At 41.3% G+C, this 13,759-nt stretch overlaps 1 protein-coding gene across 2 annotated transcripts in view; it reads right to left on the bottom strand.

Annotated features, from left to right (window-relative positions):
• The window catches only part of ces2b (carboxylesterase 2b), a 28,983-nt gene extending 15,273 nt beyond the window's left edge, over positions 1 to 13,710 (bottom strand). For both annotated transcript variants that reach the window (XR_014553512.1, XM_083655003.1), the window contains exons 1-10: positions 13,573 to 13,710; positions 12,645 to 12,834; positions 12,419 to 12,557; positions 10,891 to 11,024; positions 10,654 to 10,807; positions 9,622 to 9,726; positions 9,302 to 9,403; positions 8,862 to 9,005; positions 8,243 to 8,320; positions 7,579 to 7,726 (exon numbers count right to left, since the gene is read on the bottom strand). Coding sequence is in view for 1 of the 2 variants with exons in the window: in XM_083655003.1 (XP_083511129.1) it covers positions 7,579 to 7,726; positions 8,243 to 8,320; positions 8,862 to 9,005; positions 9,302 to 9,403; positions 9,622 to 9,726; positions 10,654 to 10,807; positions 10,891 to 11,024; positions 12,419 to 12,557; positions 12,645 to 12,834; positions 13,573 to 13,657 (1,279 nt within the window). In the remaining variant the exon portion in view is untranslated. The remainder of the gene's footprint in view (positions 1 to 7,578; positions 7,727 to 8,242; positions 8,321 to 8,861; positions 9,006 to 9,301; positions 9,404 to 9,621; positions 9,727 to 10,653; positions 10,808 to 10,890; positions 11,025 to 12,418; positions 12,558 to 12,644; positions 12,835 to 13,572) is intronic.
• Between the last annotated feature and the right edge of the window lie 49 nt (positions 13,711 to 13,759).

Below are 13,759 nucleotides of genomic sequence, written 5' to 3'. Positions count from 1 at the left end.
TACCAGCCAATTAGAATTTCCACTAGCCGAAATGTTTTTCTTGAAATAAACCAGAATATGAGTGGGTTAATTTAAGCATAAGTATCAGTAAGTGGCCCGGGATTCTCAAAGCCTGTGTTGAGGGTCACACAAGAACAAAAATGCACTCTTGAAGCTAAATAAATCCAAAACCAACAAGTTAATTATTTAAATTTCTACTTCAATGTAGAACAGTCATTTCTTACACATGAGATTACTTTTAGCCTTTTAGTCATAAATATTATTGAAAGATATTCCATATTTCAGACTGAAATGCTATAACAGAAGAGTATTGCCCAGAATGACATGAACATTTGGACACTTATTCAGCGGGTATATTGCATGTTGCGTTCAAGTGCACTGTAAAAAAAAAAAAAAAAAAAAAAAAAAAAAAATTGCAATTCCATCGCGGGCCACACAGGGGGCGCCCGCGGGCCGCATACGGCCCGCGGGCCGTATGTTGCCCATGTATGCTCTATACACTACACACCTATACACTACACAAGCTCTATACACTCTATAGACTACACACCTATACACTACACAAGCTCTATACACTCTATACACTACACACCTATACACTACACAAGCTCTATACACTCTATACACTACACACCTATACACTACACAAGCTCTATACACTCTATACACTACACACCTATACACTACACAAGCTCTATACAGCTCTATACACTCTATACACTACACACCTATACACTACACAAGCTCTATACACTCTATACACTACACACCTATACACTACACAAGCTCTATACACTCTATAGACTACACACCTATACACTACACAAGCTCTATACACTCTATACACTACACACTTATACACTACACAACCTCTATACAGCTCTATACACTACACACCTATACACTACACAAGCTCTATACAGACTACACACCTATACACTACACAAGCTCTATACAGCTCTATACACTACACACCTATACACTACACAAGCTATATACAGCTCTATACACTACACACCTATAAACTACACAAGCTCTATACAGCTCTATACACTACACACCTATACACTACACAAGCTCTATACAGCTCTATACACTACACACCTATACACTACACAAGCTCTATACAGCTCTATACACTACACACCTATACACTACACAAGCTCTATACAGCTCTATACACTACACACCTATACACTACACAAGCTCTATACAGCTCTATACACTACACACCTATAAACTACACAAGCTCTATACAGCTCTATACACTACACACTTATACACTACACAACCTCTATACAGCTCTATACACTACACACCTATACACTACACAAGCTCTATACAGACTACACACCTATACACTACACAAGCTCTATACAGCTCTATACACTACACACCTATAAACTACACAAGCTCTATACAGCTCTATACACTACACACCTATACACTACACAAGCTCTATACAGCTCTATACACTACACACCTATACACTACACAAGCTCTATACAGCTCTATACACTACACACCTATACACTACACAAGCTCTATACAGCTCTATACACTACTGTTAGGGTTTGAAGAAGTGTTTTTCATATTTGCTTAAACATGTTTTATTTTATCTGTTGGCCTGTGTTTTCTGCCACTCTGCTGACTGAACGGTTTACTGCACTGTGACCTATATATTTTACAGCTTGTGCAGAAATGGAACTGTCATGTGTGTGTCTCTGTCAAAATGAGATGACCTATGTAAAAAGGATGTTCACTTGTGTTTGCTGTGCTTTAAAATGAGGAAGTCTTCATCTAACGTTGCAGAATAACAGCTTGCGCAGTCAGCGTTCAGTCCAACCGTTGTTGATGTGTGTTGAAATTATGCATACGTGTACTATCTGATAAACAGGAACTGGGAGGATCATGTTGCTTCATGTGTAACCACGAGTTATAGTAAATAAAAGACTGAGCACGAAGGGTGAACAGCAGAAGTGTTTTGGAGACGGGCAGAGGTGCCGCTCGACACTGTCTCCTTGCTGTCTCCTCAGCAAGTAAAACTGAGAACTCGAGTCCTGTCTATCTTTGAGTCTGATTGGGTTAAAGATCTTGGTAAAAGAGCCTGGGGAAGCTTGTCTTACAACCAAGCGCTTCATCTGGTAAAAATATCCCCAACATTATTGGTCCTGCGAGCCGGATCCCAACATCGTTGACCAGGAGAGAGGGAGGGAACGACACACCGCAAGTCTGTCGACAGCCGGGGTCAACAGCCGACCCTGAAAAGTCCTGGGGCGTGAATTCGGGCCCAGGCCGGTATCCTGTCCAGCCTTCTTCTCTTCAGGAAAACGATCGACGGGAATCCAGATCTAACCACAGACCTCAGATACACGGTAAGGAAATTGGTTTCTCCGCCATAAGGAGGTTTGATAAGAAATTGGTTTCTCCACCATAAGGAGGTTTGGTTTCTCCGCCTGAAGGAGGTTTGAAAGAAACTATAGTTCTCCCTGGAGAGGAGGTTAAAATAAGAGAAGTGAAAGTACTTGTGGTGAATGAAGTGAAAGAGTGTGTATGTGCGAGTGATACGAATGTCACCAGTGGACTTGAATTGAAGTACACAAAGTGGGTGAATGAGGAATAAAAGTCCTAAAGAAGATTATTTTTTTTATTTTTTGGGGGGAAAATGAATGTAAATGATCCTCTCCTATAGAGGAACATTTTATATATATAACAGAGAGCGAAATAAATTGTGTTATTAGGCACACACCTTCATTTGTGAAGGGAGTGGGATTATACTGCGAAGCAGAGTTTCATTGTATGAGGGGACGCCCTATTTTACAGTGAAACTGTGATACGCAGGAATATAGTGATTTAATCAAGATAGGCGAGTATAGTGACTTTATATGCCTGTATTAATAGTTATTATTAAAAGATTGGGAGTTTTATTAACATCAACAGTAATTTGACGCTTATGAAAAAACTGTTTGTGGAAGAAAATACACCATAGTTGATGCGCGCAGCTTCTAACCAAGGGTCCGGGTGCAGCCAAATGGCCGCGGGTGTGATGTGCTGGCACTTTTGCTGTGTGAGTGAGCTTTGGCGTTCAAGCAGGAGAAGTCTGTGAGGAAGCGCCGCCTGTCTGGCGGAGATGCGGCTACAGAGCAGAGAATTGTAAATAGATATTGTTATAAATGGTAAATTTGGTCATGGAATGTGACCTCCAAATTATGCAATTTATTGGAGAACGATTCGAGTATTAAGCGATGGTGTGGCTATTTCACTGTGCATTATGAATAGGCTTGCTGTTACTGTAGCCTATTATATTATTGATTATATTTGGCTGCATGCGCGGGATCACTGAGGTAATGTTATTTTAAAATAAGAGCCTTTGGCAAGCAAATTCTGAGGAATCGATGTTTGATCATGACATGTTTCTTGGCCAAAACGTGGGATTTTTTCCCTCGGTCTGGCCTCCGCCCTGCACCCTAAATTTGCGGCTAGGCCGTCCTGCGACATGGGCGTAAATAGGCTGTTGTGAAGTCAGCTCACACTTAGCCTACAGTAAAACGACCGTGAAGCCGGGATTAATATTGCATGAGATACGTCACGCTATGCATGAAAGCGAGTCTGAACATCATCACGGTAGTATTGTAGTAATCATAATAACGGTTGATTTGTTAAGAGATAATGTGCGATGCGGAAATGGAGACGGCTTCACAGTGGATGCAAGTCGGAGGAGAAGAGGTGGAAAGAGTGAGAGCGCTCGGTTGAATGATAATAAATCGTGCTGTTTCTGACGCGGTTCCTCTGATTAACGTCTTCCGATGTAAAATATGTCCCCAATGTGTTTCAAATTGTTGCTGGATAATAATCATATTCTGATCCTGGCTTTGATTGATGTCCAGCAGGCTAAAATGTTTTTTTTTTTAGTTTGCGGGGTGAAGTTAGCCAGTACTAAGAATGCAACTGTTTCCGTTTTTAACTGAACTGATTTTCAAAGTAAAATTAGCTTTTGTGACCAAAATGCGAGACAATAAAATAGATATGGTGGATTCGATAGAGGTATAGATATGGAATGTTATTTGATGGCCTATAGATTATACAAATAGATATAATAGGCGTCACATAGATAATATGTCCTCCCAACTAGTAGACCGAATGCATGGAAGAAAATAGTACATTATTATTATGATAATACTAATTTTCCAAGACCATGAACAAAGAGATTGAGTGGACGTTTGCAGCTAATGAGGCGTTTTCAACAACAAAACATTGTCTAGTAAGCTCGTGCGTCTTAGCTTTACCTGATTATGACAAAATGTTTGTACAAATGGTGGATTGCAAAAATGGATTTATGACATCTGTCCTTACCCAAAAACACGGAACCAAACAAAGCGACTTGATCCCGTGTCAATGGCACTTCCCCTCTGTGTACAGGCAGTTTGTGCTCAGAAAAAGAGGATGTGAAAGCAGGAAGGCTCCCTCACACACTAATAGCTCTTACTGAAGCAGGCAAACAGGCCCAAGGCAGAGATATTGCAATGTGGAGAGACAGTCGGTGTGCTCACTCCACTATTCACGTGTTCGCTGCACAATGGGCGAGAAAAGTCTCTATAAAATAGCCTCACACCTGAGCCATGGGCGTTGCCATGTCTCAACAGGGGGAATGAGATAGTAGGACAACACTTCTACACATATAACTACACAAAATTTTCAAAACAATTTTGTAGATCATGTATGATATGTTGTAGACATAATTCACAGGGAAATGAGAGACCTGCCTGCAGTATCATTTCCTTGGCAATATTTACATATGGATTTTATTCAACTAAATCCATGCCAAGGATATAAGTATTGTTTAGTCCTGATATGTCCTTTCTCTAAATGGGTTGAAATAATCCCAGCCAAACATGCAGACGCCATCACAGTAGCAAAAGCTATATGCAAAGTCATAATACCAAACCATGGGATCCCAGAAAAGATATACAGTGACAGTGGCTCGTGCAAATAAATTGCCAGAGATTTCTTCTGCCCTACAGGACACTCGTCTGGACCCAGGTGACGAAGTCCTCATCAAAGAGATCAAGCGAAAGAGCTGGTTCAGTCCACGTTGGATCGGCCCCTACAAAGTCCTGCTGACCACTCCGACTGCCCTGAAGATCGCTGAAAGAGACACTTGGATTCATCAGACACATTGCAAAAAGGTGATACCTTTCCCTCCAGCCGACGGTTAGTGGCAGGAAGTCCGACTACAAAGGGTGGCGTTTCTTATAAACGCTAGTCTCAATTCGGTGAAGAAAACAACAGAAGCCACTAGCATTTAGAGATGGTTGGGAAAGTGTCAATTGGACTGTTCACAGTCACAGTGGTACTGATAACGATCAGACTGACAAGTGACAGTCCACTACCGGACAGAGACAAGAGAGCCCGGATGAAGAAGAAAACGCACTATGGTGATGCAAAACCGAATGGCCTTAGACTTGCTCACAGCTGCTTCAGGAGGGACCTGTGTGCTATTGAATACAACTTGTTGTACATACATTACTGATGAAGTACATTCCCCGAATATGACTGCTGCGATGGACCGACTGCTGGCTCTGCAGAAAGCCATGACCGCAGACCATGCTGGTACTACCTATGACTGGTTCAGCTGGTTGTGGTCGGGCAGCTGGGTCCAGAGGCTGATCAGAGGAGGAATCATCGTCCTGTGTGTAATTATCGTGATGTGCATATTTATGGCTTGTTGCATTTCAGGTGTTAAAGTTTTGACAACCCGGCTGGTGTCAAATGCATTTGTACAATATGTCATGTTGCAGCAAGTGGAAGCAGTACAAGAAGATTACACACGTCCCAACTATCAAACCAAACTGTAAAGCCAAGTACTTATGTTTTATAAATGACGATGAGGTTAGAAAATGTGAATAACAAGTTAACCTGCATCTGAATATGAGAGAAACAAATGTATAAGGTAAAAATGAAAAAAAGTAGGGATTGTTAGGGTTTGAAGAAGTGTTTTTCATATTTGCTTAAACATGTTTTATTTTATCTGTTGGCCTGTGTTTTCTGCCACTCTGCTGACTGAACGGTTTACTGCACTGTGACCTATATATTTTACAGCTTGTGCAGAAATGGAACTGTCATGTGTGTGTCTCTGTCAAAATGAGATGACCTATGTAAAAAGGATGTTCACTTGTGTTTGCTGTGCTTTAAAATGAGGAAGTCTTCATCTAACGTTGCAGAATAACAGCTTGCGCAGTCAGCGTTCAGTCCAACCGTTGTTGATGTGTGTTGAAATTATGCATACGTGTACTATCTGATAAACAGGAACTGGGAGGATCATGTTGCTTCATGTGTAACCACGAGTTATAGTAAATAAAAGACTGAGCACGAAGGGTGAACAGCAGAAGTGTTTTGGAGACGGGCAGAGGTGCCGCTCGACACTGTCTCCTTGCTGTCTCCTCAGCAAGTAAAACTGAGAACTCGAGTCCTGTCTATCTTTGAGTCTGATTGGGTTAAAGATCTTGGTAAAAGAGCCTGGGGAAGCTTGTCTTACAACCAAGCGCTTCATCTGGTAAAAATATCCCCAACAACTACACACCTATACACTACACAAGCTCTATACAGCTCTATACACTACACAAGCTCTATACAGCTCTATACACTACACACCTATAAACTACACAAGCTCTATACACTCTATACACTACACACCTATACACTACACAAGCTCTATACAGCTCTATGCACTTTATACACTACACATCTATACACTACACACGCTCCATACAGCTCTATACACTACACACCTATACACTACACAAGCGCTATGTCAGTTATTTTAATTCAGTGCTATGTATGTTTTTCCTCCACCATGTAATTAGATTTTCAAGAGTTTGTTATCCTGTCTGTGCATGTGTGGTTATGTAGTTGCAAAGCTGGCAGAGCTGATGCCTGATTCTTATGCTGCATTCAAGTCGGCTCGTGTTCACCGTGAATACGGGAGTGGAAGTCGTGTACACGACATGCTTGGCATTCAAGTGGTCATGTTGTGAACAACAAGAAGCCACCGAGGCTAACAATTTAGCTACCACACTGGCTAGCGAGCGGCTAACTGCGTTAATGCAGGAAATGCAAAGGCATTACAGAGGGAACAAGATGAGAACAACATGTTCCTCAGACATATTATAAAATGACTAGGAAAAGCTCTATACAGCTAAAATGTCAATATATTTACTTTCCATCAACATCCATGGCATCCGCCATTTTGTGAAAATGTCACAAGACACGTCACAAGTCGTGACCTTCGAAGCTTTCAGAAAGATTCCACATACCAAGTCGTGAATACCACACGAGGGGGCCGTTCAAGTGGATTTATGTTGTATTCACGGTAAACACGAGCCGACTTGAATGCAGCATTATAGCCATCCACAGGACATCATACGTCAGGTGTGACATCATCAGTGATGACATCGTCTTCAATTATGACATCATCACTGTTGACATAATGCTGCGTTCAAGTACATTCCCATCATTTGTTTTTTTGTGATTCTTTGCATTTATATTTAGAATTGGCAACGCCAACAAGTTCAGTCTCACCTCTGTGGAAGTTTGCAGTCTCAAGTGCAGGAATGACAAATATTAGATCTCCAATAGCCTCAGTGAACCCATCTCTAATCTTCTCACGATCATCTGAGGTCCCCATGTATTCTTCAGCCAACAGCTCAGCTTTCCATTGGTCCTCAGGCTAGATCATACAGATAACAATCAGTATGGTGGTCTTCTCGATGTAAAAGAAAAACATTGTGTCTAAACATCAGATAAACTACTGTCTGAATTATGTTTTCTCCAACCCGGTGGAAACAAAACTACTAATAATAAGATAATAAGATATTTTGCATTATTATTTTTAGCTAATGATAATTGCATCACAATAAATCACTTTGTAATACAGGTGCTATGGAAATTTAGGTTAGCAAGAACTGCTTCCACTGAGGTGAATCTCTTCTTAATCTCTAAGCAGTGAATGCTGTGCCTGTTAGCATTATAGACAGCAGAGCTTCCAATCAAGCTAATTCAAAAGTGTGCTCTTGAATTTAACAAAACATAAAGAACAAAGGAGAAAACACACATCTTGTATATAATAATGCCACACTTCCTTCCATGCCATCTCTTTTTGGTACCATGAAAATAATATGTAACTTAGTCATTGTTGTTTTGATTTCTTAATATTTTGAAATCTCAGTCACTAAACCTCACTTACATCGGGGTATGAGAACATGGTTAGAATGGGTACGGTTACTTCCCGGTCCATTCCATCCACCCACCCTGGAGTTAACATCTAAGGCAACAAAACACACAATTAGATTTCATAATAATAACTGGACTGTTTTCGAGCAAAAAATCGAGCTTTCAAACCCCCTAATCAATGTAGAGCTCTGCTTTGGTAGGTGGCTTTGAAATGTCTCTGTGATATTTGTACGACGCGCAGATCGGTATGTTCTGCTGCTTGGGACTTTTCTCAGCGCCTCACTTAACGTTTGGGGAAGGGACTGTGGAGGGAGAGTCTAGCAAGCAAGCGAGACAAACATGACACAGTTCCGAAAGGGGCTGGTTTTCATGCATACTTTGAATCACTTTGAATGACTGATAAATTACTAATAAGCAAATGCACCAATACATAATCAGTGTGAGTAGAGTAAATTCAGTGAGTAAATATGGCCATCATGAGGGGCAGAAATGAGACAATTGCAGCAAAAAATTGCACATGAACAGTCACATTACCATCATCATTTCTACCAAACCATAATTTTTGCATTATACTGCACATTTTCTTTTTTTACTTACAAATTCGATATTTGAAAAGTTATTAAAAAACTCACATCTGGAAAAATCCATCCTCCTTCGTCGCTATTGCAACCAATCATGAGAGGCACATTGTGCATCTCATGGTTCTCAAACAGCTCCTTTGGAGACCTGAGCAGGAACTTTCCATCAACAGCCACTCCAATCTGGAGCATTTGATTCTATATAGAACAAGACAAACAGAGACACGTAGGCATGACTCAAAACTCATCATCACTGAAAGTGTGATTGTTACTAACACTTAGCTGAAATCATGTTGGTGCCCCCCCCATCCCCCCCCACCCCCCACCAGTATGAAAATCTGTTAGTTGAAATATACCCGAGCTTAGGCAAGCCACAAAAAAATCTCAATTAGATCATGGCAACACCCTGAGCACAGATATAAAGCCATCTTGCTTATGTCACAATAAAATGTTGCTATAGTCACTTTTAAAAGCCCAAATTCTGTAAATTCTACCTGTTTTTGAATCTTCACAATGTCCTCAACAGACAACTTCATCACACATTCGGCAATCTTCTCTGTGGTGGAACTGTCACAGCCGGAGAGGTTTGCTATCATCTAGAATACAAAAAGAAAGCTACTTATTGCATGTATCATCATGTGCATTTTTAGGGCCGTTAGAAACAAGTGGGATGTGTGTACCTATGCTAATTCCTTAACTCACCTGAGCTATAGGCAAAGGGTTAACTCACCTGAGCTATAGGCAAAGGGTTAACTCACCTGAGCTATAGGCAAAGGGTTAACTCACCTGAGCTATAGGCAAAGGGTTAACTCACCTGAGCTATAGGCAGAGGGTTGGGGTTCATGAGTGCGTGCATTGCTGCAGAGCCACTCTCAGCTATGGCACCATGAAACAAGCCAGCAGACAATGGAGAGAGAAGCTGCTCATGGAATGGAAAAGAAGAATGTCAAGATGTTGCTGCTGTTGTGCTCATAAACAACTGCAGCAATAATATTTGCATGGAATTGAATGTGTAAATCCTGTGTGTTGATGAGATGAGGAGTTGAGATAAATTGTGTCCATTTTGTACGGAAATGCAAGTATCATACACAGCAAAGAAACACCAATGCACAAATAGCTACAGCTAAAACAGTAGTATATAGATGACGACAACACAACAACAACAGCAATCATCATGGATGGAAGTACTGTAGCCTTCAGTTGCATCCCTGTTTGTAACAAACATATAACATGAAAATGCTTTAGTTTTGATTGGTTGAATGGGTCTTCATTGTTTGACTTCTCTGGTTTCTAAATTTGAATCTAAACTCCTAACAATAAATAACACATTTCATTTGGATAGCCATTTGTCAGGTTGGCATGCCATGCCACCCCTGGCCACCAGACGCTGCCCACTCTTGTTTTTCCTGCGCTGCTCCCTGCCTGCTTGTTCCTCCATGTACTGTAGGTTCTGAACCAGTTAGACCGGACCAGAGAGTCCACACTATTGATTTATTCTATTCAGTAGTGTGTAGTGATTGATGATAGTGTCAAACACAGAGCTCTCAGCTGAGGACAACCACGGGGTGAAAGCTTGCTGATCCTTCATGTAGACTAGGGTACAGAACCTCATGTTCCTTCTCTCTCATTGCAATGGGATCCTGCTAAGAAACTTCTTAAAATACAGTCGTCTGTTTGGTCTGTAGTTCTGCATCACCTGCTCAGAATCTGATGTTGCAGTGTGTGTGTGTGTGTGTGTGTGTGTGTGTGTGTGTGTGTGTGTGTGTGTGTGTGCGTGCGTGCGTGAGTGCGTGCGTGCGTGCGTGTGCGTGCGTGCATGCGTGCGTGCGTGCGTGTGTGTCCTCACCAATAGGGATACACTCAGTCCACCAGCAGACTCCCCAAATATGGTGACTGAACCTGGGTCTCCTCCAAAGTTGTGAATGTGCTCCTGGACCCACCGCAGAGCTTCCACCTGGTCCAACATGCCAAAGTTCCCCGGCATGTTCTTGTCTCCCGTGCTGTGTAGAAAACATGGGGTTGAGATGATTAAAGTACCCAGTGAGACACATAGTTGGTCCAGTGCTCGACAAAAGAGACTTACCTAATGAACCCCAGGATTCCGAGGCGATACTGGATCAGAACCACGACCACGTCCTGGTATGCTGCCAGAGCAGAACCATCATAACAGGATGCAGAGCCCATGACCAGTCCTCCTCCATGGATCCAGACCATCACCTTGATGGCAAAATCAATGACATATCACATTATTGGACAGCACTCATGCAGCATTAAACCTCTCTAAGACAATATGTATCTAACCATGTCTTTGCCCAGACCAGAAACCAACTACATGAAGAAAACTGTCATACAGGTCTATAGCATCTTGGAATTGTCTACCAAGCGGTTTGTTCCATCAAAGGGAGGGTTTGTTTTAAAAGGAAGCTCAGACCCCATCGGTACTCACACACACACACTATCAAATTGATGTTGGTCACATCACTTTGACTTTACTTACTATGTGTGTTTTCTAAAGTACAGAGAGTTATACTGAATACTGATCCTATAATATTTGGGCTAAAGGCCAGCTAGAGGACTAGCTGACCATGCAATTGCCTGCCTTGATTTTGTATTACTTTTAATTCAGTCTTCTGTGATTTTCCTTTGTGCTTATTGCATTTTATTATTGCTTGTTATTTTACTATTGCATTTTACTATTGCTTGCATTTTACTATTGCCTTTTACTATTGCTTGCATTCTACTATCATTTGTCATGTAATGTGTAATGTGCTTGGACCCCAGGAAGACTAGCGGTCGTCTTGGCAGCAGCTAATGGGGATCCTTTTAATAAACAAACAAACTATCTATCAAATCATCTATCTATCCACCTATCTACCAAGGGATTCACTTTGTGTTGAAAAGTGTTTGGGACATACGGGCTCAGATGGGGGAGGGGGGAACATTTTTTAAACTGTCTTCAACATATCACAGTTAAAACATCGTGGGAGTTTGAGTAACTTGTCGTTGTCACCTAGAACTTCACCAGTGAGGCGAGATGTTTTGTGCCATTTAACACTGTGCACAGTGTGACATGAAACTCACACCTCTGCTTGTACAGCGGACAAGACAATTGACAAAATCAGCGATTTAAAAGAAATGGTGGGGACATGTCCAGTGTAAGGGACACCTATTCTATCTACTATCAGTCAAACGTTTTGACACACCACATTTTACTTCCTTTTTACTATTTCCCACATTTTGGAAATGAAACTAATGGAATTGTGCTGTGACCAAAAAAGTGTTAAATCAAAACTTATCTTATATTTAGGCAAAGGCTTTGGAAAGAAATGCATCCATAGGCATCAACTTCACTATATTTGTCTAAGAAAAACATTTCAAGCATTTAAGCAAAAGATAGATAACATTAGATAGAAAATGACTTCAAGATCATAATAATAATAATAATAACAACAACAACATAGTAGCCTACATTCAATCATGAGTGTCCAAACATTTGACTGGTTGTCTATTTCTACAATGTTTGCTTGACAAATGAACAGACTGATTCAAATTAAAAAATAAAGGGGCCTTGGTATTATTGCTTGATCTGATTTGTCTGCTCCAACACTTACAGGTAGTTTTCGATTCTCAGAGGGTTTGGCAGGAGTGTAAATGTTGAGATAAAGGCAATCTTCAGATTTGTCCGGGAACTCAATTTCCATTGAAAAATTTCTTGCAAGTTCAGCCATAAACTCTCGGTCTTGGACACATCTGAAAAATATGTATTTTATTTCCATGAGTCATTGAAGATTTATTGTATTTATTTTTTGGTCATCTCTGTTGAAATGCACGTCTTACATGGGTGGCTGCTGGGTGGCATCCCTCACTCCTTCCCACCCCTCTGAAGGCTGGGTCGGGGCCAGTCTCAGAGAGCCGACAGGTGGCTTGGCAAACGGCACACCCAGGTAGGCATGGACCCCCGTCTCCTTGCCCTTTACGCTCACATATTTGCCTGTCACACCCCCAAGCTTTGTATGGACTACAGGCCCTGTTGGGATGTTAGGATTAAGTCAAGAGTCATGGTGCAACTGGGAGAACAGGAAGTGAGTCTCAACCAGACTTTTGCAGCTATATTTTAAACTTTTCTCAACATAAAAGTGTGCTATTTTCCTTATTTTATTTTAGCTTACTGGTATTTGTATTTGTATTTAGTTCCATCATGCTTGTGTAGCCTTCTAAACCTAACACAATATGTATGATTACCTCTATTATATATTATTATATAATATGTATCTAGGTTATGTGTTGTCAAGCCTATTTTCACATTGGTATGCTAGAGTTCCCCCAGAAATCGATTGGCAAGTTGGCAGGGTGGAAATGCTTCTGAAACACCATGCCCCACAACAACCCCCCCCCCCCCCACACACACACACACACACACACACACACACACACACACACACACACAAAGAAAAAAGAGAGGGGGTGGGGGCTAAGTGAGGAAAAACACCATTATGTAACATCTGAACATACTCTAATAATGCATTCATGTTACCAATGTAGGTAAAAGGTCATAATGGGGTGAATGGGTGAGCTAGCAGGAACTGAACTAGCGTTACATAAAATCAACGACTGATTAAACCCTGTCAACAAAATGTGCATTTTAATACCAGACAGAAAACCAGAAGTATGCTTATGGGTTATTATTGAGTATTGACAATATTGTTCCATCTACAATCGATAATTGTCAGTGTGGCTGTCCTGAGGTATTATGTTTCCTACTCACCGTGTAGGTCTGCAGCAACACACAGAAACAACACAGATAGTGTGAGGAGGGAGAAGAGCTGAGTTTGGTGCGCAGGGGGCTTCATGACGGACGGAAGAGAACCGACTGAAGACTACAGTAGGAAGCGGCAAACTGGTCTGGTCTGGTCTGGTGCGTTTAGCTTTCTACCTTTGACCGAGCTTCGACC

The sequence above is a fragment of the Poromitra crassiceps genome (assembly GCF_964638095.1).
Source record: "Poromitra crassiceps genome assembly, chromosome: 18".
Taxonomy (NCBI): domain Eukaryota; kingdom Metazoa; phylum Chordata; class Actinopteri; order Beryciformes; family Melamphaidae; genus Poromitra; species Poromitra crassiceps.
Note: the sequence above shows the minus strand (reverse complement) of the source record. Positions and strands in the feature narration are given on the sequence as shown.